The sequence below is a fragment of the Micropterus dolomieu genome, linkage group LG13 (assembly GCF_021292245.1).
Source record: "Micropterus dolomieu isolate WLL.071019.BEF.003 ecotype Adirondacks linkage group LG13, ASM2129224v1, whole genome shotgun sequence".
Taxonomy (NCBI): Eukaryota; Metazoa; Chordata; class Actinopteri; order Centrarchiformes; family Centrarchidae; genus Micropterus; species Micropterus dolomieu.
Window position 1 is genome coordinate 24304422 of NC_060162.1, and position 26522 is coordinate 24330943.

The 26522-nt window shown below is 39.9% G+C and overlaps 2 protein-coding genes and 2 long non-coding RNA genes across 5 annotated transcripts in view; 2 read left to right on the forward strand and 2 right to left on the reverse strand.

Moving 5' to 3' along the window:
* Window positions 1-1733: 1733 nt before the first annotated feature.
* alad (aminolevulinate dehydratase) lies at window positions 1734-9386 on the forward strand. Of its 2 annotated transcripts, none has more exons than XM_046067491.1 (12): window positions 1734-1850; window positions 2942-3067; window positions 3277-3327; window positions 4557-4653; window positions 4965-5100; window positions 5215-5298; window positions 5897-5985; window positions 6563-6618; window positions 6714-6801; window positions 6889-6975; window positions 7178-7307; window positions 8799-9386. In XM_046067491.1, exons 2-12 carry the CDS (start codon window positions 2949-2951, stop codon window positions 8855-8857), a joined length of 996 nt encoding a protein of 331 aa, XP_045923447.1. In that variant the 5' UTR covers window positions 1734-1850; window positions 2942-2948; the 3' UTR covers window positions 8858-9386. The 2 variants fall into 2 exon arrangements, with proteins under 2 accessions (XP_045923447.1, XP_045923448.1); XM_046067492.1 differs by having other exon boundaries at window positions 1790-1854.
* Window positions 2466-5994, reverse strand: LOC123982112. Its single transcript, XR_006827905.1, has 2 exons — window positions 5874-5994; window positions 2466-3570 (listed from the first exon to the last, which is right to left on the reverse strand). It is a non-coding gene; the product is annotated as an uncharacterized LOC123982112 (long non-coding RNA).
* Window positions 6128-8377, reverse strand: LOC123982111. Its single transcript, XR_006827904.1, has 4 exons — window positions 8299-8377; window positions 7190-7352; window positions 6871-6945; window positions 6128-6173 (listed from the first exon to the last, which is right to left on the reverse strand). It is a non-coding gene; the product is annotated as an uncharacterized LOC123982111 (long non-coding RNA).
* A 2984-nt stretch (window positions 9387-12370) lies between the features above and the next one.
* Window positions 12371-26522, forward strand: part of npr2 (natriuretic peptide receptor 2) — a 59392-nt gene continuing 45240 nt past the window's right edge. Inside the window, exons 1-4 of the mRNA XM_046067484.1 lie at window positions 12371-13366; window positions 22650-22831; window positions 25722-25835; window positions 26221-26356. Coding sequence (XP_045923440.1) covers window positions 12670-13366; window positions 22650-22831; window positions 25722-25835; window positions 26221-26356 — 1129 coding nt within the window. The 5' untranslated portion in view covers window positions 12371-12669. The remainder of the gene's footprint in view (window positions 13367-22649; window positions 22832-25721; window positions 25836-26220; window positions 26357-26522) is intronic.

Consider the following 26522-nt stretch of genomic DNA (forward strand, 5'->3'; position numbering starts at 1 on the left):
CAATCATGTTTTTATCAACTTAGAAATATAGCAAAAATTCGATCTATGTTAACTTTTAAGGACACCGAGACCATTTTACACGCCTTCATCTCATCACGCCTGGATTATTGCAACAGCCTTTTCACCTGTTTAACCCAAAAATCTACTGATCGACTCCAGACTGTCCAGAACTCAGCTGCCAGGCTTTTAACCAGAACAAAGAAATATGACCACATTACTCCTATTTTAGCTTCATTACACTGGCTCCCAGTATGTTTTAGAATTGACTTTAAAATTCTATTGATCACTTTTAAAGCTCTTCATGGCCTCTCACTTTGTTATATTTCTGAACTTTTAGTCCCATACACACCAGCATGTACCTTGAGATCCTCGGGCAGAGGTCTGCTGTCTGTTCCAGAGTCTCGACTGAAAACTAAAGGGGACAGAGCGTTTGCTGTCAGGGCCTCGAGGCTCTGGAACAGCCTGCCCGAGGAAATAAGATCAGCTGAGTCAGTGAACTCTTTTAAGTCCTTTCTTAAAACATACTTTTATAGGAGAGCCTTTCACGATCTTATTGGACTTTATTTTATCCCTTTTATTTTATTCTATTTTACTAATTTTATATTTATCTTAAATGTGTATTTTAGTCTTTTCAGTGTTTTCATGCTTTTATCTTGTATTGTTTTTGTATTATTGTCTCTTGGGTATTATTGTTGTTACACTTGTTAAAGCACTTTGTAACTTGTTTTTGAAAAGTGCTCTACAAATAAAGATTATTATTATTATTATAAGAGACCTGCTGGAAAGCCAGAAGGTGACCCTCTAGGGAAGACGTATTATAACAAATAATTTTAACTTCTTTTAAAGGACCATGCGCTGCAGATCATTTTCTTGTCATTGAACATGTGACTTTGGTCAGGGTGCCTACCAGAGTTGGGGATGATCTGGGAGGCATGTATGTTCAACATGTATAAAAAAGGTCACCAGTCCTGAAAAGACTCTGCAAAGGGTTCACTGGTGCATCTTCCCTTTGGTCCACCAGCAAGCCTTCTCTCCTTGCTCCTTGAGGTGCATTTTACGTTTTGATGTCCTTCTAGATGGTGCGCTCAGATCGATTCCCGGGTCACAACCAGGAAGACAGAGGAGAGAATGAGGCACAACATACTGATACTGGCTAGGCATTTTGGGGAAAAAGAGTGACATTGAATTGGAATTTTTTTTTGTTGCAGCTTCAGGTTATAAATGACATTAAATTTTGATAAAACAGTTCGTAATTCTAGTTAAGCCCTGATAAATAAAGACCTTTCCATCAAATTTGCATAAACTAAGAATGAAATGTCATTGTTTGATTCAAAGGGGGTAAAAATGCAGCTTCTCTTGCAGACTCCATGGCACAAACAAGCATGAACTCCTTAGCTGCTGTATTGTGGATATCGACACACAACACCAATGTTGATTTTCTGTAGTTCAATTACAAAATCCAGTCCTTGTTAATCTTCAAAAGTTGGCCAATTCTTTATAGAGGGATGAAAATAGGCTAAATAATAAGGCAGCATGTAGTGTGTATCTGTACATATAGTTGTCCTGCAGTCTGATTATCAAGCAGTTTTAGGTAGCAGTTCAGTAGAACAAGGGCGGATCCACAGTGCCTCAAAAATTGTGATGATGGTCGGTTTGATTGCTCTATATTAAAATGTATTGCACTGTGGGGCACGTGTTATTCAGACAGATTAATGTAAACAACACTCCAGTCAGAAGGTGGCGGTAGTGCGCAGCCACCTCGGCCGCGAGCCCTCGGTCAAAATCAAAGAAGAAGCCCTGTCACCGTGCGGGGAAGTCGGCAGCTCTCGTCCTCACCGTCGGGCTCTCTGGTAGGTACGCTGTTTTTATTAAGTCCGTGTGCAGTCATTATTGCTGCGGGTTGCGGGTAAAACTGCCCACGTTCATTACATAGTTAGTACGAAGGTGTTTTCCCAGCCAAGGTGACACAATGACATGTTACAGTAACTGTTAAGGTGAACTGAGCCTGCTCTGGTTACAATAGCTCGCGAGCACACATGAAAATGCCAAAAAAAAAGAAACCCCACATGTTCGTGTTAAAGCTGTGTAACGTTAGTGTGTTCAGAGTTAAGTCGAGTTAAATCTCACTAACGTTACTCCATGTAACAGAAATGACTCGTCGTCTTAAAGTTGCAGTTTTGGCTGCTGCCACTTTTCTCCATATCCGAGGTCAGATCATGTTAGCGTCAACATTACAGATATACTGTATATAATAATGTCACAACACGGTACATTGTTTTCCATTATTAGTCCTGTATTTTCTTTTCGTGTTAAATCTAATCAGTGTTTGTATATTTTACTACTGCTGATGTCAACTCAGGTGCTGCGCGTTTATGTTGAGTGTTGTTCATGGTGAAATGGATAATCAAACTGATGTTCAAAGCAATGCATTGTGGTCCAGTGTTGTGAATTACAGGAGATCAAACTCTTGCTATAAAAAAAAAAATAAAATCAACGACAGGAATTTGTGACATCATAACATAATAATCACAATCTTATTTACTGAATAAACAAAACCATTTAATAATATTGAGTATCTTCCAGCCGTATGGTCCCTTATTCATAATTCACGAAAAGGAAACTTGCTGTGCAAAAGAAAGTGGAGGAATGTAATGTCATGGATGCTCAGAAAACACGTGCATGGAGGAGAAAATGGTGAAACGTTCAGATAAAGAGTTCTTATTTAACAGAGTTTGAAAACCTGTAGCCTGCTTACTCTGCAATGAGACGGAGCCAAGCCACTGTTTAGAGAAGCAGCATCACGCATGCCTGGTCAGTTTTAACGGTGACTGAACTGAGATGAAGCACAAGACTGCGAAAGCGGTGTTTTGGCTCTGCTCGTAAACCTGACCTTTCCTGTGCCACTGTCTGTGTCGTGTCACTTATGGTCTCTTGTTCTCAGGGTAAAGATGCAGACACCAGCGGAGTCGATCATCCACAGCGGCTATTTCCACCCGACCCTCCGTTACTGGCAGACATGTGTCGCCGATTTAAGACCTGACAATCTCATCTACCCAATCTTCATTACGTAAGTGAAATACCTCTGTTACCTACAAATGTATTTAAATTACAGTGATATGAAAGGGCAAATAAAATGAGTGTAGAGACGTTTGATTTCGCAGAGATCAGAGAAATGATTTGCCACTGATTATTTGGTTGTTTTCACCACAAGTACAATATTTCTGACATTAAGCTTAAATTATCTCAGTCTTGGTTCTTTGTCACTCTCTCCTACAGAGACAGTGCAGATGCAGTGGAGCCCATTGGCAGCCTGCCAGGACAGGCCAGGTAAGAATCATAGCAACAAATCTTATCTTAGCCATCCCATAACTGCAAGCTGTCAGGTTCAGATCCTAACAACAAAGCACCTTCTTTTTTTCTGAGCTATTTAACACATTTCTAATCGCAAGGCATTGACTGGGGGGATTAAAGTAGAAGTCACATGAAACACATGGTGTCACCCTGCAGCTGAGGGTGTTGTCTTCAGATAAAAGCAGTCAGGCAGGGCGGACCCAGAGCGAAACACTGGACCTGGACCAAGATAAGAGGAGAATCCGTTAGACCTTTATTCCTCACATAACAAAAAGAAGATGCAAGCCTGCCTTCACATTCTCTGCACTTCTGAATTAGAGTACTGATATTGGAGTGCACACAGTTTTAGAAATTCCTGTTTTAAATGTAGTGTCAGTATTTATACTAGGGCTGTCCCCGACCTGGGGGGAGGGGGGGGTGGCACATGGTGGCTCCGCTTTAATCTTCAGAAGCAGCAGAGCTGTAGTCTCTATTCATTCAACTTTACAAAGTAAATTTCTAGTTTAGCTGCCATTCGCCTGTCATTCACCGGTCTTGTGTAGAGTTTAGCGTGCATGCCGTGCTGCTGACAACTGCACGCACGTCGCGGTTCCTCGTGGGTCTATTTCAAGTAGCCAGCTGTTTAAAAACGTTATAATATTCTTTGTGTGGTTCATCAGTGGTGATAAATTATCCTAAAGTCCCGCGGGGTGCAGACAACTTGGCACAACACCAGTGAAGCTGGGGCTCCGTCTCTTCTGCCACTACACACATACACGCTACGCCTACACATGCACACTGATGACCCAGGGTTAGGATTACAATTTTGGATTTATTCATGCACTTTAAAAACATTTATTGAAAGTTTTATTCTTTTACAGCATTAAACGTTGAAATGTATATTGTAATAGGCTGCATATTAACTTATTGGGAGAAAACTGGTAGTTCTATGTAAAATCAGATGCTGAGCACCCCCATATCGCCAAAATGGCATGATCTTTGTTTCGCTGCAAAGCTTCGACTGCGAGATTGACAGTCGAATCAGGCTCCGGCCATCGAAGCATCAAATCTTCGATTATTTGGGGTCAGCCCTAATTTATAATAACATATTATCTCTGAGATTTTTAGTTACTTTTTCCCTGAAATAACACTAGACATTGCTGCCATTTCCTTCCCTAAAAGGCCCTTTTTGTGTTTTCATGTTAAGTCATTATTTCCATCCATAGATACGGGGTAAACAAGGTGGAGGGCATGTTGCGGCCGCTCGTGGAGAATGGCTTGAAATGTGTGCTGATATTTGGTGTCCCTGCAAAAATAGCAAAGGTATGTAAAACTAAAAGAGTGGGAAAAGACATGGTAAGCTCTCTGACTGAAATGGGTTTTAATGCCTAGTGTGCTTTTGCAACATTGATTTTTCTAGAAATAGATTAAACAATAAAAAGGCACGTGTGCCCGCAGTCTTTTGTTTGCCTTTATTATTTCAAAATGAACCTTATCTATATATCTAATAGGTCTTTTCTGGTAAATGGTAAATGCGCAGCTTTCTAAGTCACCGTGTAAATCTAACCGGTCTGAAGCAGCAGATTAATGCCCATGGTTATGGACACTCAGACACACTGATCTCTTCCCGTTAGGATGACAGGGGTTCAGGTGCCGACACAGATGACACGCCGGCTGTACTGGCAGTGAAGAAGATCCGATCTTTGTTCCCAGATCTGCTGGTGGCGTGCGACGTCTGCTTGTGTCCGTACACATCACATGGACACTGTGGTCAGTGTCTCCCCCGACTTAATTACCTTCTCTTCATTTGACTTAAAGAGCAGTGTGAAAAGGACAGAAATAATGTGCGGATTGTATGTGTTTTTCTTTTTTTTCTCCCTGCAGGTATCCTGAACGATGACGGTACTCTGAATAATGACGCCAGCTGCCTGCGCTTGGCGGAAGTGGCGCTTGCCTACGCTCGAGCTGGTAAATCTTCTATGTTTAGAAACAAACATTGAGCAATAAGCGCCAACTCTTCCTTCTTCTTCGTGAGCCTCTCCTTTTTATTTTAATCTATTCAAGTTAGGGATGCACCCTTTTAAAAAAATTTTAAAAATCCAGATTTTATTTTATTTATTGAGCCTTTATCATTACATATTTCCATTCTGCCATACCAGTTGATTAAGAGGCTGATATGTCTATATCTATGTCCTTTTGGCTCTAACACTTGCAAATGCAAGTAAAACGCAAGCTTTCAGACCTTCTTCATGTAATTATTTGGATTCTAAGAAGGAGAACATGATAGTTTGTGTGTGTTGACAATTTTTAACTGACAACCTCACAGAGTCAGAGCTACCATGTCGTCTGTATTTTTTTTTTTTATTTAGGGGGTTAAGCAATTAAGGGGAGTCACATTTTACATTTTTTAAAAGACAGAGAGACTGATTTTTTTTTTTAGAGCACGTATTTTAAATTTGACTCATTTAAGACTAACAAAACTGATAACATTATATTGGTGTGTCATGTACTACTAAAATAAACATTAGCAACCATTATTTCACCTTGGTCATGTGTTGTTCTGCAGGCTGTCACATCATCGCTCCCTCTGACATGATGGATGGAAGAGTGAGAGCCATAAAACAAGCCCTGATATCCAATGGTTTGGGAAACAAGGTAAAAGACAAAAAAAAAAAAAACCAAACAGTTTGAAGAAGGGTACATGAGCCGACGTGTACAAACAGTCAAGCATAGTGATCAAGGTCTTCGCTTTATTCTCTATTCAACGTTAATCTGTCTTTCAGTAGTCTCTGACGTCCTTACCCTGTCTGTGGCTCTCTTAGCTCCAAGGTCATTCATTCCTACTGAAGATGCAAATGTAAAAACAGCAAGTAAAATATACTTTCATTTAAAAAAACAACAAAATAGGATTTAGCAAACGTTACTACAACAGTACTTACTGGTTCATTTTTGCAGGACGGTGTATGTGTGATTGAGTCAAAATAAACTACAGTATATGTGTTGATGGTGATGAGGGAACATGTCACCAGTGTGCCTCAGTGATGTGTTTTAAAACGTTTTTGACAACAATAGAGCTCTGTGGCACAGAGGAATGAGACATTTCAGGGTTTGGTATAAATGTGATCAGTTCCTTGTTGGATATTTTCGTAGAACTTCTTGATAGTAAGAAAAACATGATATTGGAAAGTGTATTATAAAGTTTCTTAATGTTTTCTTCTCTTTACTTCTCCAGGCTTCAGTGCTGAGCTACAGTGCAAAGTTTGCCTCGTGTTATTACGGACCTTTCAGGCAAGTGACCGCTCCAGGAACAGGTGTAAACACATCAGTGAAATAGCATGTAGAATTGCGACTAGACTGAAGCTCCCTGCTGTGTTTGTATACAGAGATGCTGCACAGTCCAAACCTGCATTTGGGGACAGACGCTGCTATCAGCTGCCTCCCGGAGCGAGAGGACTCGCCATTCGAGCTGTGGTAAGTTGATATGAGTGTGTGCATTTGGGTTACAGGTGTTAAGTTGAAACAGTTGTAGGGGGATCTCACCGTTGTCCTGTGCTACAGGAGCGAGACGTGAGAGAAGGAGCTGATATGCTGATGGTGAAACCAGGTCTACCGTATCTGGACATCGTAAGAGAAGTGAAGGACAAGGTCTGTAACTACATCACTTGAGGTCATCAAAGAAGAATGCTGCAGTTCTGTTTTTTGGGAAATGTGCTCAGTTGCTATTAAAGAGAAAATCCCACAACCATATTTTCTAAAATGTCATCAAGATTTTAAAAGCCTATTAAAATATCACTGTGTCTTTTGGAGGAAATTAATCTTTATTTTTCTCCCGTGTCTCTCTTCTCAGTTCCCCACTCACCCTCTGGCGGTGTACAACGTGTCAGGGGAGTTTGCCATGATGTGGCATGGAGCGCAGGCTGGAGCGTTCGACTTGCGGGCCGCTGTGATGGAGTCCATGACCGCCTTCCGCAGGGCAGGTGAGAGGGGACGGTAGGAGAGGGAAGATCTAACCCTCAGAGTACCTGAACAAAAGCAGTGTCCACCCTAAATTGGCTAAATTTGGAAACGCGGCCTTCTTTCTACACTAAGCCAGCGTTTAGCTCCCCAAAATGAGTGGATAAATCTTCACACAGATATGCCATTTTCACATTGGGGAAAATGTAAAATGTTTGTGAGTGAGCGAGGTTATTACGGAGGTTTAACTAGCTGAGATTCAGACGAGTAACCAGACTGTCCCAATACTTAACAGATGTCTGTGATGCACAATTTTGTTGTTAGCTGGAGGATGAAGATTTAGCAGTTCTCCTACATTGGCGTCTCAGTGTGGATGGAGATTGCAACAAAAACAATCTGACAACAGCGTTTTCACATGGAAATGCAATTTTAGATTTAGTCGGCTTAAGTTCTCAGTGTGCTTTAAACAAACTACATTGTACAATATGTCATCCGCTGTGGAAAATGGGGCCTTAGGTGCTGTTGGATGATTCAGCAAGCACTGCACTGCATCAGTGGCAAGTGCCAAGGCAAGAAAAACAGGAAAATGTCAAAAATTGTTGAATCCAGATCTGATTTGAAGCATATTTGATACCTGAATCTTCAGTGTTAGTGTGGTAAATAGGTAAATGATGCTGGTGACACTTGCTAGTAGCAAGAGCTACTGCCCCCACGCGACTAGCTAGCTAGCTAGCTTGAGTGGAAGACTGCAGGAGTACAGTATAGCACAATTAGAAAGTTGCCTCCAACTAAATCTCAACATAGACTAGCTCAAACAGTTGGCTATTAACAGTTAGCCCCACGATACCTGGTGATTCTATCAAAAATGTATAGTTGTTAGATAAGCAGTATCTGGCTACTGCGTTGGACACACTTGGAAAGGGGAAGACTGAAGGGGCACGGCAGTGGACTGAGTAACCTTAAGTTATTCTTTCCCTCCTTAAAGGGGCACAGCCATAAAGTTTCACAAAGTACCTGTATGTGCCGGTCTGATGTATACTGAGTGTAGACATGCTGCGTTTTCCCTTTGCTCACGCTGTGTGGGGTGTGAGAGCCAAATTTAACACACCTGCTCCTCATTCACACCTGAGACCTTGTAACACTAACGAGTCACATGACACTGGGGAAGGAAAATGGCTAATTGGGCCCAATTTGGACATTTTCACTTAGGGGTGTACTCACTTTTGTTGCCAGCTGTTTAGACATTAATTAATTAATTATTAATTATTTTGAGGGGACAGCAAATTTACACTGTTCTACAAGCTGTACAGTCACTACTTTACATTGTAGCAAAGTGTCATTTCTTCAGTGTTGTCACATGAAAAGATATAATCAAATATTTACACAATGTAAGGGGTGTACTCACTTTTGTGACATACTGTATATGTTACTGTTAAGTTTATGTCATTATACTATGAATCACCATCAGTTTAGCTATAGATGTAGTAATAGTTTTTCCTCGCTTTGTGATGCAGGTGCTGACATCATCATCACCTATTACACCCCTCAGCTGCTCAGCTGGCTGAAGGAGTAAAGGGACTGATCTGAGGCCAAAGGATGGGCGGACACAGAGACGAACCAGCGGACTCCTTTTTAAAAAGTACTAACCTGCTGTAGACTCAATCTTGCTAACACAAAGCACTAAGGGAAATACAATCATAAAAACAAGCAGCCTGTTTATTTTGACGGCTTTATTGAACTTTTTCTGTTCAGTTCCGAGGTAACAGTTCACATAACGGGATGCACATGTTTATTTGTGTATCAGGTTGATTTGCAGCAGTGATTATTTTTAAAGAGTCCTCTTTCCAAGTTATATTTTATATTGAAGCTTTTGAAGGGCTAACATAGAGTAGAACACTGAGAATGTAAAACTTGATTTCTATCAGAATATGTCTCATGTGTGTCATTAGGATCAGCATTAAATGTAGTCATTTCTCTTAACTAACGTGATTATGGAATGTATATTTGTATGAATCGTGGCCACACAAATGTCTGATATGTATGTATGTCATTCCCTAACAAGCTCTTCTTGACCAGGAAAAAAATAAAATCATTCACTCAGAGCTGTAAGCGTGAGTGTGTGCGTTGTTTAAAGTTGAGGCATGTTGTGTAATGAGCCACCACGGGCCTCTTTGCATCGCATGGCAGGTATCACAGCTTTGCCAGCGCTGTATTAAAAACTTTTCAGTTAATTAGTTCCTTTTATTATCCCTTTGTGTTCTTAGCACATCCTGCTTGTTATGCAGTTTAAACAGCCTGAATCTCATTTGGTTGGAGTTAGATGGATATTGAATATCCTCTTGTTCTTTTAAGTATGTGAGTAAGTATAAAAAAACGTTGATACTATGCAGTCTAGGGCTGATTTAAATCATAAAGTGAGATGGGAATTTAATTTTCTATTAGATCTCATTGTTCACATTGTACAACTCACATATGTGACATAGAAAATATTGTTAGGAAGTATTCATTCTTACAGATTGACTATTATTTTAATGTGTGCTAATGTGGACATGCTTGTTTAATGGAACTTAATAATACTTTAATCAATACTAGAGTATTACAAAGACAAGCACAAATTAAAATATATACAGACTATTGCTATTTTGAGACATCATTATGTTATATACACTTTTATTCAATTAATATAGATACACTTGAAATAAGTCTTCAGTTTACTTGTTGCTACTTATTTTAGTAGTATATGATATATAAAAAATATATTATATCTTGTATATTAAGGTGCATTATCCAAAAGATGGAAGTATATGTAAAAAATATACAAAGTATTTATACAAAAAGTGTACTGAAATACATTTAATTAGAACTTCTTGTTTCCAAATAACACAGTATTAGTATTTAAGTTGTACTAATGACATGTTGTAAGTACATAAATTGCAAATGTAGTTGGTCAAAAAAAGGCATACATTAATGACATGCAATTTAGTGTGCTTGCTAGTAAGTGCAGTGCAAGATCTTATTTCTTATAACAATAGCAAAAATATACATACAAATAAACAGTGGTGAAACTTTTGTTTCCACAACAACGTGTATTTTAAGATTTTTATTATTTTTTCCTTTTTTTTCCGGGGTTATTTTTTTCCTGAGATGAAACCCCTCTCTCTCAAATATTTCTGTGTCGATGACAGCAAAATTACTCATCGCTAAACTAAATAAGTTATAAGGTGGATGCTTTCGCAGCGTAAAGCCCTGCTGGGCTGTAAAACAATGAACCATTAATGTTTAATTCAAGGTGCTGCTGCGTGGGTGGAAGTGATTACTGGACAGGCAACCAAAAACAACCATGTACAGCTGCAAGCAGCAGCATCCGCACTCGGTACTTTGAATACTGCAGGGCATGTCCTTTCACCTCTCTTTACAAGCATCCTCTCGGATCTTTTTACAACAAGGATGAGTACAATGTTTCTGCTGAGCTTACAGTACAATTAAATATATTGACATTACTACCATTTCCCTTCATTATTAACTTCAGTCACCAGGCCACCCGTCTGGCACGGCCCTGGCTTAATTAGAGAGTTGGGGAGACAGTGGATCAAATTAATATTGAACTCTGACATTCTTGCAGTAAAAAAAGACAGAACTCAGTTCCAAGTAAAATGTCAGATATGAGCAGCAAAACAGAAGAGAAAATGGTTAACACACAGTGGATGTAAAAAAAAAAAAAAAGAAAAGAAGGTTCTATTGCATGGCTTATTGTGTTTGCACAGAGTAATAAAAGTTAATATGAACATGCTGTTAAAGGTGAACATTTGAGAAATCCACACTTCAAAATCAACAGAAATTCTACTTTAGAAAATTGTCTCTTTTGGAGAATTATTTGTAACAAGGAGGCCTTTGCCAGCCAATCATGAATGTCTTTACAAAAAGTTGCAAAGGGTTATCTCACAATCATCATAAACTTTAAATGTTCTTTGGCTGTTTGTGATAAGGTGAAACACAAGACAACTGGATCTGATCCTTTAATATGTTGTTGAAAGCACTCATTTAGAATAACATTTTTCAGTAGAACTAAACTACTACCATTCTACAAGTAAAAAATAAACCTAATGTAACATGGACAATCCTGTCAAAGTGATGCTGAAGCCTGGGTGGCTGGTGATATCTGGAGACTGAATCCTGCCAACTACTAATGACTTTGTGCAGAGACCAACCGTGAAGTCCCCCAAGAATTGGACCTTAAAGAGCAACTCCAAGACACAAATATACTCTGCCAGGAATAAAAATATTCCCTCAATTACCTGGTTAAAAATACTTAATATTACATATGGACCACGGTTATATCGTAAACAGATTTCACGTGAGCACGAAGAAACTTTCGCCCTTCACCAGTAATAAGCAGGACACCTTTTTGGAGGGAGCGGGACTTTCCTTGAGCCATAATCCAAGCCCAGACCAGCAGGGGGAGCTGTTCAGTCACCCAGTAAAATTAAAAATCCATTAAAAACAGCACGTGCGCGGACCCCTAAAATAATCCCCAGTTGCTCAGCTGTATTTATGCACCAGAGACTGTAGCAGGCCTTTAGTATCCTGAGAAATGGCCGGCAGGGGGCGACTCGCGCGCGTTTTGAGAGGATTATTCATGCACTGCAAAAAATAATGAACACGTAATTTAGTCTGTCGTACTTTGCTTTACAGCCAGATGTTTCATTAAACATCAACAACGTGGTCCTGTGTCCACACGTGGCTCTATGGTATTCAGTGCAGTTTAATTTGTGAGTTTGTTCTTCGAAACACAAATGTCAGTCAGGATCTGGCTTATTTTGTAAGGAGGTATCTCATATCTCTCATTTGATAAGAACATTCATAGAAATATGATCTACACCGAAATCTCAGTTCACTGGAAACATTAGACTATTTACCTCAGAAATTATTATTTCAAACCCAATGGTCAATTATTAGATTTGATTAATGGACGTGGACATTTCTTACAGTGTGTGACGTCTGGGGGGCCGAGCAGAGGGCTGCTCTGATTTAAGTTGCAGTCATCTGGATGGATGTTATCACTCTCCCGGAGACTATAAGCCTGAGGACCACGCTGCGCTGGAAAAAGTCGCTTTGGGAAGTACATGAAGATCATTTAACGTGGATTTACGCAGCGGAGACGCATGGCGCAGCCGGACTGGCACGACAGGATGATGCATTTACCGACTTTTCTTGACTTTTGAGAGACAGAGAGAGAGAGAGAGAGAGAGAGAGACAGAAGGAGACCGATAGGTGAGTGAGAAAGACGGATACTTATGGTTTGGTGTCAAGGTGCCACAGCCGGCTGTGTCTCCTCTCCGTGGCCGTACTTTCCTCTCCCGGACTTCCAAGCGGCTGGGACGCGAAATGGGATGCAGAAGCGCACTGGGATGCTGTCTGCTCGCCGCGCTGTCCTGCTGCCTCCTCCCCGGCTGCAGAGGTAACATAACCGTGGCGGTGATGCTCCCGGACAACCACAACAAGTACCCGTGGGCTCTGCCGCGCGTCCTCCCGGCCATCCTCATGGCGCACGAGGACCTGCACGGCAAACACGGGCTGCTGCTCGGCCGCTACATCAACATCTTGAACTACAGCACAGAGGACCCCGTCGCGGGGTCGTGTGCCGAGAGCCGGGCGCAGGTGGTGGCCGTGGACGCCAAGCTTTACATCCGCCCGGACGCTTTCTTCGGACCCGGTTGCGTGTACCCGCTTGCCTCCGTGGGGCGTTTCGCGTCCCACTGGAAACTCCCGCTGATCACCGCCGGAGGACCCGCGTACGGCTTCGACAAGCGAGAGGAATACCGGACCATCGTGCGCAGCGGTCCGTCCACCACCAAACTTGGGGACTTCGCCAACGTCCTGCACACGCACTTCAACTGGACGTCCCGGGCCGTGGTGATCTTCCACGACCTGCGGCAGGACGACCGGCCGCACTACTTTCTGTCAGAGGGGATCTACCTGAATCTGAAGGAGGAGATGAACATCACGGTGGAGGCCCTGCCCTACGAGGACGACTACAAGTACTACAAGGATCTTATAACTTTCATGAAGGAGCACGGAAGAAGTAAGTTCATGCTGAAGGAAAAAGTTTTAAGTCCTACGAATTAACACATGAAAACACTGCTAATTCTACAAATGTGCATATGCCTGTGGTGTCCCCCCCAAACAACCCCTGTGTTTCTGATCAAGATTTAAAAAAACAAAAAACGAATGTCCTGCATGAGCTGTATTTTGCAGCCTGTCTTTGAAGTATGTGACATTATCTCGAAATAATGCAGATGACCAGCTCACTACCATAAAAATAATGTCAGCGGACGGTGAAGGAAATTCCCTCTAACTGAATAATACGCACGGGAAACAGTTTAGTAAAAGTGTCTCACGCCAGTCGCCTGCAGGTAGATTAATCTTCTTCGAGGTTAACGATTTTAAATGACCTAACTGCACTGGTCGACCTGCTTAAAAATACATGTCTGTTTCATTTGGAACATTCATTTGTGGTGTTTAACAAAAAAAAAGCTGTAATGGGAGATTCCGCTTTTATACAATGAGGTCACAGTGAAGCTTCTCCCCCAGCAGATACAAACAGAGGTGGACTGGAATAGGTTTAGGGAAAAGCCTGTTTATTCCGGAGTTCCTACAGAGGAATGTTTAGGCTGTGGGCAGTCTGCTGCTGCTGGTTTATTGCCTGCGGAGGACCACCACCTGCGTATTTTTAAAGAGAGAGGGAGACACAGAGGTTGAGATCAAATGGCTGCCCTCTCAGCCAAAACGTGTCTTGTATATGGGGTTCACTCAAGAAAAAAAAAATGCCAAAAGCAGCTAGAATATGTCTATTTGATGGAATGATGCTGCCATAAAAAACACGGAGTCTTGGGTTTTGAATGTGTCACTCAGTTGAAACGCAATATATGATGCTGTCAGCAGTGTTAATAAGATCTACTTAAGAGGTAACAAAAGGAGGGGAACGAAATGGTTAATAGGTTTCATTTGAAATATCAAGTTGTAAAACAGCCATTTGTTTTTTTAGCAAGTAAGAGCAACAGTTGTTTTCCATCCAACTCACACAGCAGAGCGGCTGTTAAATCACTCGTCACTGTTCTCGCCTTAACTTTAATTAACTGGAAACATCGCGACGCTGCCTTAATCATTACTGCTGTTGTGAAAAGTGAATTGTGTGACCGTGGCTCGTGCACGTGCATGCGCACAGCTGCAGGAGAGAGAGAGATCAACTAAGATTACCAAGACCATTACTAACTGCAGAAGGAAAGTGAGCAAAATGATGCAGGTTGTGAAAAAAAGCACATGACTTATCCGTCTTAGTGTAAATGTCAACAATTAATTTATATAATAGTATATTAATAATAACACATTTATAAAATAGGCTGAATGTATTTGTTTTCTTTCTGGAGCTAAATGAATAGATTGAGGATGTGATTAGCTTACCTTAAATACTGGATGTAGGGGAAAACAGATCAAAGTTCTTTTTTTAAAAACACTTTCAATACCTGTAAAGGCCCCCTAATTGACATATGTTTAACCTGTACAAGGACACAAAAGTAAAAACGTCTCTTTATTGTTTTTAGAAGTCATGTAGTCACAGTGAGGTTATTTGATACCATCGAGCCTGTACAGAGATCCAAACCAAAACCGCAGCTCATATATCTGGAGATGCTTCATAGAAATAGTAGCCAACTTGTCAACTGTTGTTTGTCAATACAGGTAGCCTATAAGTCTGCCTAAAACAGCAGTCATTTTACCTTCTGTTCTAGTACAAATTATACAAACAAGATACAATGTGTTAATTATAGTGAGCTTAAGAGGTGTAAGTTAGAGCCAGGGCAGCTGTTTCCCCATATTTCATGCTAAGCTAGGCTAATCACGATCTGACTCTAGCTTTGTGTGTAAGGCATGCGATTGTTATCTTTTATTATTTCTCCTCTTATATTCCTTTCAGTCAAAGGGATTTTCACAACCTGACAAAATAAAAGTTGTTTTTATTAATGACCTATAACTGATTTATTAGACAATGATCACTGATTTTTTTAAATCACTAATAATGCCATTAGTTTCAAAGTAAAGAGTTCCTTACTAGAGTAAACGAGCATTAGTGATGCCATTCATAGTGTTACAAAATTGACATTCCTCCCAAACTGAAGATAAGGCACAATAAAATAATTGGGTGAAAAATCCTGCCATCCTCAGTTCTGGGGATTCCCATGCTTTCATAGCATTTTGAGGTGTAAAATGCTCCTCCGAGACTGTCTTCTCAAGAAAAACCATTAGCGTCAGTCTTGTGCCCGAACCTTAACTATAGAAGTTATATCAGAAATACCACAATAAATAAATAAATAGTAGTTTGTGACACTTTTGAAAGGCTCTGACAAACAAAGTCCTCTTGTGGACGAGGCCCCAGCGTCAGAACAGTTAAGACTTATTTTGGAAGGCATTCTCAGTGACTTGTTGGCTTCTTTACAGGTTCAGATAGTTCTCTGAAACACTTAATAAATAAAGTTATAAATATATTTGAACAGCTGTATCTTCTGTATCTTATTTGAAATGTAAAATCTGACAGAAAGTAAGGGGCCGAAGTCCAATATTTACCCTATGAAACGTTTAAGTCTGAGTAAATGTGCTTCCCACCTTTGCTTTTTTGTTACATATCTGACACACAATTATCTCAGTCATATTTTTTTATCTCAAACGTAAATGCGAGAATGACGAAATGCATAGCTGATCCTGATATTCAGCTGCAATGCAAAATATTTATCTCCTTACACTCCTGGGAATGTTCGGAGGGAATCACTCTTTGGAACATCTCAGAGCAAAGTTTGCTTCCAACCAGCAAATCTGAGAGTAATGTGGTTTTTGGCACTGTCGCACAAGCTGAGTTTTAAACATCTTAATCTGTTGTTACAGTAACGGCATCAACAAATAATGGAATAAACACAGAGTAAAGGTAATTAAACAGTGGTGCAGCAGCAATGGAAAAAGGTGGAAGGTGCAAGCCGGAAAACATCCCCCCTTCCCAGATGAATTATGGAGCTGCTGCAACGAGCTGAAGGTCAGGGAAGCTAATGGTTTTGTCAGGGCTTGTCCTGGCTCGGCATTCAGCGCACTTTTTTTACTAGCAGATAACCTCCAGGCTATCGGCGCTGTAATGTCACCCAAATGCTGACAGGGTTCAAATGGCAAGAGGCTGATCTGAGGTGGGAAAGGAAAACTTGGGCTCTTAATGTGAAGCCGCACATCATTTGAGCTTTGACAGCTGACCAAGTAATTGCATGCTTTTGCAGAGTTAAACACCCCTCCCACCACCAACTCTAATTCCCCGAATTCCTCATTTTAAAACCTGGAAAATGCAGACGCAATCAAGTACATTTACTCTTTAAGTTTTAAAGAGGTGGTTTTATGCTTTTTGGCTTTTTTCCTCTCCTTTATTGAGTTATATACCTTTTTTGTGCATGTACTAGGTTTGCAAAGTGAAAAAGCCCAAAGTCCAGCCCAAAGGGAAAACTTTGCTCTGAACTGCCTGAAAACAGCTCGTTTGTGGTCCAGCCGCTTTCCTTTCATCCCTGTGACATCACAGAGATGAAAGCTAAATGCACCTCATATAACGCTCACCAAGAGGCTACTCCGACACGCCCTCAAAAACACCAGTGGAAAAACAGTGAGCTACAGCACACACCTCTCCTCTCCCTTCCAAACACTAGCTACCCTCCAGGCAGTCAGTGGACATAAAGCTGTTACTGTGATGTAGAGACAGAGCTCAGTTAAAACTTTATGGATGAAAGATACTTTTGTTACAGATTAATAACTCACCACTCTGAAACTCTTGCTCCAGTGTATGTTGCCAAGCTGGTCGCCAACATGTACAGCTGAACTGAAGCTGTTTACCTGCTTCTCACTGACCCACCCTATTCTGCTTCTGATTGGCTAGTAGTGCTTAACTACTGCACATGTGCAACTCCCAACAAAGATCATTTAGAGACAAGATGCATCACTCCATAGCTAAAACGAAGCCTTCAACACAGGGTGAAAAGAGGAGCTGCAGCAATGTGCAGTATGAAAAAAAAAAAAGGTGTTTTTTGAAAATGAAACCATGTAAACCTGTTCTGGTACAACCCCTAAATAGGATTTTGAACCTGAAAATGAGCAGAATACCACCTCTTTAAGGAACTAGTACTTGAGTATTTTCCTCCACTGCATTATTTTTACTCCTACTGACAGCCAGAGGCACTGTAACTTGTAGTTTCCCGATTTTACATTCAACATTAGGTAAGCTGATTGCCAAACACACAGACTATCCAGGCCCTCTGGGGGTCCAAAAGTCCCAGGATCACTGCATGTCAATGTTTGGTAGTTTGATTAATCGCGATAAAAACAGACAAACATTCAAGCCAATCAGAGCTTTGTAGGTGGGGTTAAGATTGAGGGCATCATCTCCCTGGACCAGAAATATGGCAACAGAAAAATAGGCGTGATCGTGGGGGAGAATCATGAATGAGAATACAGGCATACACGTAGGTCCACTTACCGAAATAACTCCTAAACCGGCATATTTCGTCAGTCGTGGGGAGAAGTTGTTGACACTCACTGTTGCCACAATGCATTCTATAAATATCTATATAAATGAAACAATTTCCTTCATCACGTAGAAGAGCATGTAACCTTTCAGCTGATGTGAAAGCAAGACAGTCTATTCCATTACTATTCCACTGTCTCCAGTTTGTGGGATTTTCATAACACTCACAGAGGATTTTCCTTTTTTGAGTATTTTTTTTTTATTGCTAATACTTTCTTGCTTTTACACAAATGCTGGACTCTTGTAATGAAGTATTTTTACTTAAAGGGTCAGTTCCGCAAAAGTGTTGCAAATTTTCAAAGCTATGAGCATCACAAGTGAAATTCATTTGCATTCTATTGGGGTGGAGGAAAAAATCTCAGGGATGAATGTGTAAAAACCTGGACAGATAAAACTAAAACTATCTGTGGAACTGTCTGACCTGCTAAAGGTTTCGAGACCCTCTCAGCTCTGGCACAGTGCGAGATGAAAGCAGTACTCTGAACAGTGTGTATATATTCCAGCTCATCACATTGCCCAGTGACACTCTCCCGTGATCAGTCCATTAATGGACCACAAGAGGGAACATTTCAGCTGTGTGAGTGGATGAATAGGCTGTGTTGCATTTTTTTAAGTACATTCTTGTGTAGAGTGTCTGTCTCTTCACAATGAAGCTCAGGTAGTGCTTGTTCTGTGTAATTACAGAAATCCTGTTTTCTGTGAAAACACTCCCAAGATGCAACAATACCTGAAGGTTAGATGAACTACATGTTGCTTTCACAAGTTCAGTTTTCTATGAAATGCTATGGAGGCAAAGCTATATAAATCAAATATTTATACAAGTCAGTTGTAAAACCCCTACAGGCAGATTAGAGCATGAAGAAACAAAAAGCTGAAGGATAATCTTCTCTGAAGAAGATTTTGCTACAAGACAAACATGACACAGAGTCAGGTTAGAAAATCCAGCATAATCCAATCGAGAAGGCGACAAAAACACATTGAGTGCAGTAGTTGGCTGTTTGCGCAATTGCATGTGATTATCTATGGAGCCATCCAAAATTTGCAAACCATACTAAACACAGTGTAATTAAGAATCTAAATCGCTTAAATTTGACATGACTTGTTTCCACTGTTGCAGAGAATTTGTAATACAGGCCTTCACGTAAACTATAAAAATGTTTTGCTAAAGAAGCAAGACTCTCTCACCCATTTCCAATACAAATCAGCTTGTTTTCAAAACTTTATATCATCACGTGCCATTTACTTGACAGTAGTTCATCCATATAACATTGTAATCCTTAAAATTTTATTATAGCGCCACACATCGTTAGGTGCTCATGTAACACAAAAAGAGCAACTGGTGTATCTGATTATAGTGAGAGGTTTCGTTCACTTGTTTAAAGAAAGAAAGAGTAGAAAAGACAGTCAACAGATGTGGAAATGTGCGCATGCACATGCACACTTTCTTCTAATGCACATCACATCTAGTATGGGCATTTGTTGTTTCCTGTATATCCCTTTTGCATGGAGGCAATGTGATCGTGTGCAATAAAGGCAAAGTCTTCCAGTAACAATGAAATCTGCTACTGACCAGGGTTAGTGCAGAAAGTGCTAACTTTAGGGACAAATACATTGTGTGTCCTGTGGATGCTTCGCAATAACAGCCACCTTGTGTTTCACCAGCTTGATGCTTTTAACGTGACGCAGCAGCAGTAGGCTTGCAATAGCAGTAACTTTATACAGCTCTGTTGCAGCAGAGGGAGCGTGAACAGTAAACCATGAAGCTGATATCAATGAAAATAAGTAATGCTGTTCCGTTTCCTGTGAATACCTTGTACATAGAGAGGTTATCTGAATCTTGCGTGGGAATGGCAGACTCTGCCACAAACAATAAAACTGCTAGAGAGGTAATTATAGAATGTAAATATGCTGAATGGCTATACTACTGAAAAAAACAGCCAATAGTTGTATAAAACGTGGAGTTTAATATAACAATATGGATTATAACAGAGACCTGGCAGCCAATCAGAAGCAAGTATTCCTTTGCATTCTTGTTAAAAGCGGAATATTTTAGCCACAATGCAGTTTCTCAACAAGTCTGGAACACTGAAAGAAAACATCCCTCTTAGTCATATGTTTTATCATATTTCCGTTTTCCTTGGAACAAATCCCTCGGTTTAGTTTTTTTTTTTTTTAAATGAGTCATTATCTTGAAACATGGCAGACGGCATTTTCTATCAAGTAGAAAACATGCTGAGAGCTCAAATATTAATTATCCATATATGCATTGTTGTATGTATTATTTTAATAACAAAAATGTAAATTTGCATTCAGATCTGGGTCAGTATCAAAATATACACAGTAACAGAAAATCAGATAATGTACAGTATATGCAGTAAGTGCAGTAGTTCATGAGAATAGTGAATGTGCTATCTGGCAATGTTGAGAAATTACCATAGAAACCATAGAAATCTGTCAACAACTTTTTGAGATATCATGCTAATCTAAATGCTAACTTACTGAAATCATTGCCTCCTTAGTGGATGTAAAAATGAGACTTCAAACTTGCAGAGTTTACTTCAAACAAACGTGTCTTATGAAAATTAATTCATTTATTGAAATTATTTAAGAAGGAGATTGCCTGCAGTGTGGTAGAGCAGGGCATGGACAGGGCTGATTGCCATCCTGGAGCCTGTGAAGTGGAACAACTTGTACCAAACAATTTAATGTGTAAAGTAAAGCCTCGGCAGGTCCATATACTGTAAGACTGCTACAACACAGGGGGACATTTTCCCCCGGCTGTGTAGCACATTTATTTTGGGAACTGTCCAGGAGACAGCGGGACTACTTGGCATGGTGAGCCATGTTGGAAGAGATGAGGGTTGGGGTCTAAGCAGAAGCCGACTTTGGTCTAACACATGAGGAAATGTCTGCTAACTGGGATGACTGCCTTCGCGGCTGGCAGCAGCCACTCTGACATACGGCGCAAATGGAAATAATGCTAAGTTTTTTATTCATGACTCAACAGCAGGAGGGTGTAGGTGGTAGGGTGATGGTAGTGGGTAGAGGCACAGTCAGAGTCTTCTGCAGAGGTCTCAAGTTTGATTCCTGCACCGAACAATGAAGTTTTGCAGTGTCCATGAGCAAGACAGTGTGTGAGAAGGCATGGGTATTGAATACTTTTTTGGTGCCCGAACAAAATGCATAATGTGTAAATGAATTACTAAGTATCCAGAAATGTCGAGTAACGAAAGTTGGCAAAAATAGGATCTAAAAATTTTGATTGTATTTTATGTAGGTTTAAAAATTAGAGTTGAGTTTAGTTTAGTCAAAATTTAAGAACTTTGGCTTCTTTTGTCAAAAAGGTATTGTTTTCATGTTGATATCTGGGTATTGACAATAGTACCAAAAAATCAGATAGCCAGCGGTAAGTCCTTTAAAAAATAATGACAAAATTGTTTGTGTTAGTGTTTTCTGATCTGACGCCTCTGCAGGATGACATCATCGTTTCAAAATGAAAAATATTTTCTGATCTTACATTGGTTTGGTTATGGATTAGGCCTAAAAAAGCTTAAGGTCTTTTAACTTTAAACACATGGTGGTGTGGGGTATTTGCTGAAAGGACTGCATTTCTTGGGAAGAGAGTCTCATTTGCATCCCTGTATTTCTTTTGGTCTGAACCAATATTTACCCTCATGTTTGAATGATTTCTGTCTCCCTTTTGGCTTTTTTGCTGCCTCTGATAGATGTTTTTGTTGTTGTTACTTTCATTTTTGCATATGCAGAAGATTGTGTCAAAATCTGACAGATATTGCAAAAGTTGAACTATGCACCAGCTACTGAAGTGCATTATCCACTAGTCATGGTATGCTGTTGATTTCAAGATGTGTGACAAAACTAGTGGAAAATGGGTCACACGACTGGTTTTAACATACATTAAAGGTACTGTCGTCATGTTAGAATGGTAGCGAGCTGCTACACAGAGCAGTTAAAATGAGTCACATAGAAGGCAGAAATCCAGCTGCAGCAAATATGCAGGTCTGAATGTCTTACAGCACTCAGCACCATGGACATAATATAAAATGACAATTATTTAACTAAAAGAAGATACAGATTTCTGCTTTAAAGGTGATTTTTTTGTATCCTCAGTATCTTCCCCAAAGTTCTTCCCAGCTCACTGCGGATGCTCTGAAACTCAATGCAGGTCGCAGAGCGAGTTGAAAGGAAATTTGGGGAATTGGGTGAGCAACAACAAGGAGTGTATCTACTAGCAAAGAAGCTAGTAAAACCATGCCCACTTGCAGCAGGCTTCTCCCACTGTTGTAGTCAACCCTCCAACCTCAGAAGGGTGGGCTTCCAAGCTCCTAGCCCACCCCCGTGTCGCCCCTGTCTTGTTTGTGACTGTCTCAGATGGTGATTTGGCTCTGCACGTATTCATGGCCTTAAATCTGGCATTTATTCATGTATGCATACTCCTTATTTTGAGTGTAAATAATCAAATAGGCTCACTGTTTAAACTTTAATATAAAGAGGTGGCCAAAAATTCAGATATAGGCAAAAAGAGTCCTGTCGTGTCGGGTGTTTTATGCCTGTTTCGAACACAAATCAACGTGTTTAAATGATTTTCTTGAGTGTAAGTATAAAAAGAAGACAAAATAAAGCAGGTTGCTGCATGAGAATGAAGAAAAATCCCACTTGAACCCAGAGACTCTTGGCCATGTTTATAGAAAAGCGATATTTTCAAGAGGCAATAGAGTCATGTTTTTTATTCTTATTCTCTCTGCAGTTGTATACATCTGTGGCCCTCTGGAGACATTCCTGAACATCATGAAAATGTTTCAAAGCGAGATCCAGGACCCAGAAAACTACGCCATTTTCTATCTGGACGTGTTTGCCGAGAGTTTGATGGATCGCAGACCGTGGCAGAACTCCGACTCTGATGGGGTCGAGCTTGTCAAGGTCTTTAAGGTATGATGAACACAGAACACATGCACATGTACAGTAAGCATCAACAGCTGTGCATCTGTTGGGATCACTGCTCTTGATGAGTTTGATTGTGAGATTCTTTGTAGATTTATTGAATGCGGACTGTCACAGGTTCACCCGATTTGTAATTGGAGGCAGGAAATAATAAAAAAACCAAAACCACCATTTGGCATTGAAAACAGATGTATGTGACTATTTAATTTGCTGTTTCTGTTCATTTTCTCTCTAAATCCCATAATCTTTATCAGACTCCACTTAATGCATTACTAGAATGAAGTCCCTAAATCTAGCTGAATATTGGCACTTAAGTTAGAATAAAATCAATTGTTTCAGATTAAATATAATTTGTTCCAAGAAGTTTCTTAAAACAAATCAAAATCAGGGGAAGCTTTTATGGTAACGACACACATGAATAAGAGAAGCTAATGTGCGCTCTAAGTAATGATCTACATGCAATGATGGGTGTGCAAATTGGGTCTCACTAAGGACAAGGGACCCCTCAACCCTTTCGACCACTTTAAGGAGTGAAATTCCTGCATGGCATTAATGAATGAGGGCATGCGTTTTCACAGGAAGCCATTTAGCCCGTACAAATTAGTGCGGTGAGACATAAGAGACTGGGCACAGATGTGTCCCTCATCTAATTAATCTCCCTAAATGTCACATTGTATCCTTTTAATTGTTTTTAAAATCAGTGTTCACGAAGTTGTGAAGGACAGCAGCTTTTGGAATATAAATCTAGCATAATATTAAACTGATTATGGCCATTTCTGTCATAATGAACTCAACACGTTCCCTTAAAATGCTTAAAACAAACACTTGAAACATTAGCTTAAGAAATTAATGTAAATTGATGTCTTCCATTGCATTCCATTTGTTGCTTTGTTTTAATTTCACAAAATATTATTTTTTTACCTTCTAGTTCCTGCTACAGTAGGTGTCCTTAACACACACACAAACTCACAAGGTCAAAAAAAATGCCAGCCACGCTGTCGTGGTTGGTAATAATCAAGTAATTCAATTTGCTCGTCAAAGCATGTGAAAACAAAGACAGAGTATGGACACTCTGAACTACTTTAATCAGGCCATACAAATTCAAGATATTGTTGTTTGTGTCGTGATAATTAAGCTGGTTCACAAGGGTTTGATTTATTTCTAGAAAAAAGCAATTTTAAGATTTGAGAGGGTTAAAAGTGAATTGGTATTGAACCGCTTTAGTATCAAACACAGTGAACTCCATATTGGTTTATCTGAATTTGAACTGCTCCTGACTTTGGCTGGAGAACAACATTTTAGCTTTCTTTTGCTGATCATGCAAGGTGTTAATTTGTCTGCAAGCCTTAACAGGGCTCATTATAGCAGTATGCTTCATTCAGAGCAATAATTGCTTGTGGAAGTTTGTGGTGGGGCTCCAATAACTGTTGTAACAAGAAAAAACAATCCAGCTCTTCCAGTTAAGAGCAAAACTGGAGGACTTCATAGAAATGTCGAAATCTTGTTTTTGTGATAGCAGCAAGCATATCGACAGAATCGAAGGTCACTTGTGGCAAATATTTGGACTGAAATCTTTGGCTGAACATTTTATTTCTATATCCAAACACTTGATCAAACATTAAACATCTCTGTCACTAATCAAGTGGTATTATAGCAATTTGTAACCAACATTTCTTCATTTATTGACGTGAGCTTGAACTAAGCCTGGATCTGCTGAGCAGGAGGTGAATGGGATAGAGGAAGGCTGCAGTGATTTTGTATTGAAAAGACAGCTGACAGCAGCAGAGAGGAGAACATATTTTAAAGTTTGATTACATTGTTGGCTGATGGAGATCATGTCAAACTCTGATTGGTAAACTAAAGAGTGAATGCCCATAGTCAGCTGATCAGAGAGGCTGGAAGAGAGAGAGAGCTGTGAGTGAATGAAGCATGAAAATCGTCCTCCCGGGTTGACCTTACTCTGAGCTTCATAACATTAACCACAAATCAAAATTGCCAACCACAAAACATCCCAAGATTGTTCCTTATAGTCTCGGCTAGACAGTTAACATGTTAAAGATTGCATAAGTAAAATATTGGTGCTCTGCTTTAGTGAAATACAAAACTTACACTCTTTCTAGAGTTTACTATATTTATATAATTTAGTAAACTGTAGAAAGAAATATTATTATATAATAATATTTACTATTATTTATATACATATATTTACCATGTTACTTTAGATTTCATTTTATACTGACTAATTTCTAGAAAATTCCAGTAACATAACTATAAGGAATTTGCATTGAAAAGAGACATTTGGGTGGTTTGGCTAACATACTACCACCTAATTTCTGATCTTACCATATTTTGTACAAATGTAGGTTATAACAGAGCACAGGTGTTGTCATTGCCTGTTTCTGATATCAGAAATATGAGAATTCGGGCCACAAAACGCTAACAGTGCAGGAATGAATGAATGATTGGTTTGAGTGGTGGTAAGTGGTGATGAACAAAAGACTTGAAGCTACCAGTGCCTTGAGTTTACCGCTAATTAAACAAAAGCCAAAAATATTTGACTTGTGTTTTGCTAATATGCAGCGTCCTCATGAGCTATTAGCTAATGTAATAGCTAGCTAAAGTTTGGCTAAGGCAATATATCATAATACTTAATTTAGACACTACAGGTGAATACAGTAAAAATATTGTGTCTTATAACGTCATCACAATCGCCACATTGTTATGATGCAAATTAGGTGTTAACTAATTAAAATTGGCTTTCATTGTATTGTTCAGTCTGACAAAGGCACATTGGATGTTTCAAGGATCAGTGCTAAACTGCCAATATCTGATGCCGTAGTATTTTAAAAATATTTTTCCTTCTCTGTGTCTCCTCCAGTCTGTTTTCATCATAACGTACCGGTCTCCTGATAATCCAGAGTACAAAGACTTCCAGAGGAAACTCCATGCCAAAGCCCAGAGGGATTTTGGTGTGCACTTGGAACCATCTCTGGTAAATTGTAGCCTATGAAAACCTTGAGCAATCTCAGCAGAATCACTAACCTCTTTAATCTTTTATAGGATACTCTGTGCAGAAGAATCCCCACTGTGCTGTGCGACTGTCAGCAGTTAATAATGAATGTATGATGAAGTATGGGAGTTTCACAAAAGTATATTAGACAGTGCTTTAATTTAGTGTTTGTTAGTATTTGGCACCTTAAATCGTATAATTTCGTAGAAGCGGGCTCTTGAATGTTGGCTGAGCTATAGACATTTCCCCCCTTAAAATTGTTAAGTATTTTTTTATTCCATCATTAAGCTCTTTAACCATAACTGTTTGTATTGCTCAAATTCCCATTGTTGCTGGTTTTTTCGAAATGACGCCTCTCTTCATGCAGATGGACTACATCGCCGGCAGCTTCTACGATGGTTTCGTTCTGTACGCAAGGGCCTTGGAGGAGACACTGGCCGAGGGCGGAGCCCAGAACGATGGCATTAACATCACGATGAGAACGCAGAACCGCCGTTTCTGGGGTGAGCAAGTGTTGATAACGTGTGCTTGACATAGTGGAGTTGGTCTTAAAAGATGAATGTTTGATTGTAGTAATCCATTATGTTTTTACTGTTTCACGTACACGCTACTACTTTTTTGGTATAGATGTGTGTGCCGCACTGATTCCGAAGCTGCAGCTACACATGG

Excerpts from the sequence above, each read along its gene's own strand:
- alad (XM_046067491.1), top strand. The coding sequence starts at position 2,949 with ATGCAGACACCAGCGGAGTCGATCATCCACAGCGGCTATTTCCACCCG. Across the intron at positions 4,654-4,964 it reads TCCCTGCAAAAATAGCAAAG|GATGACAGGGGTTCAGGTGC; the intron begins GTATGTAAAACT and ends TCTTCCCGTTAG. Across the intron at positions 5,299-5,896 it reads GCTTGCCTACGCTCGAGCTG|GCTGTCACATCATCGCTCCC; the intron begins GTAAATCTTCTA and ends GTTGTTCTGCAG.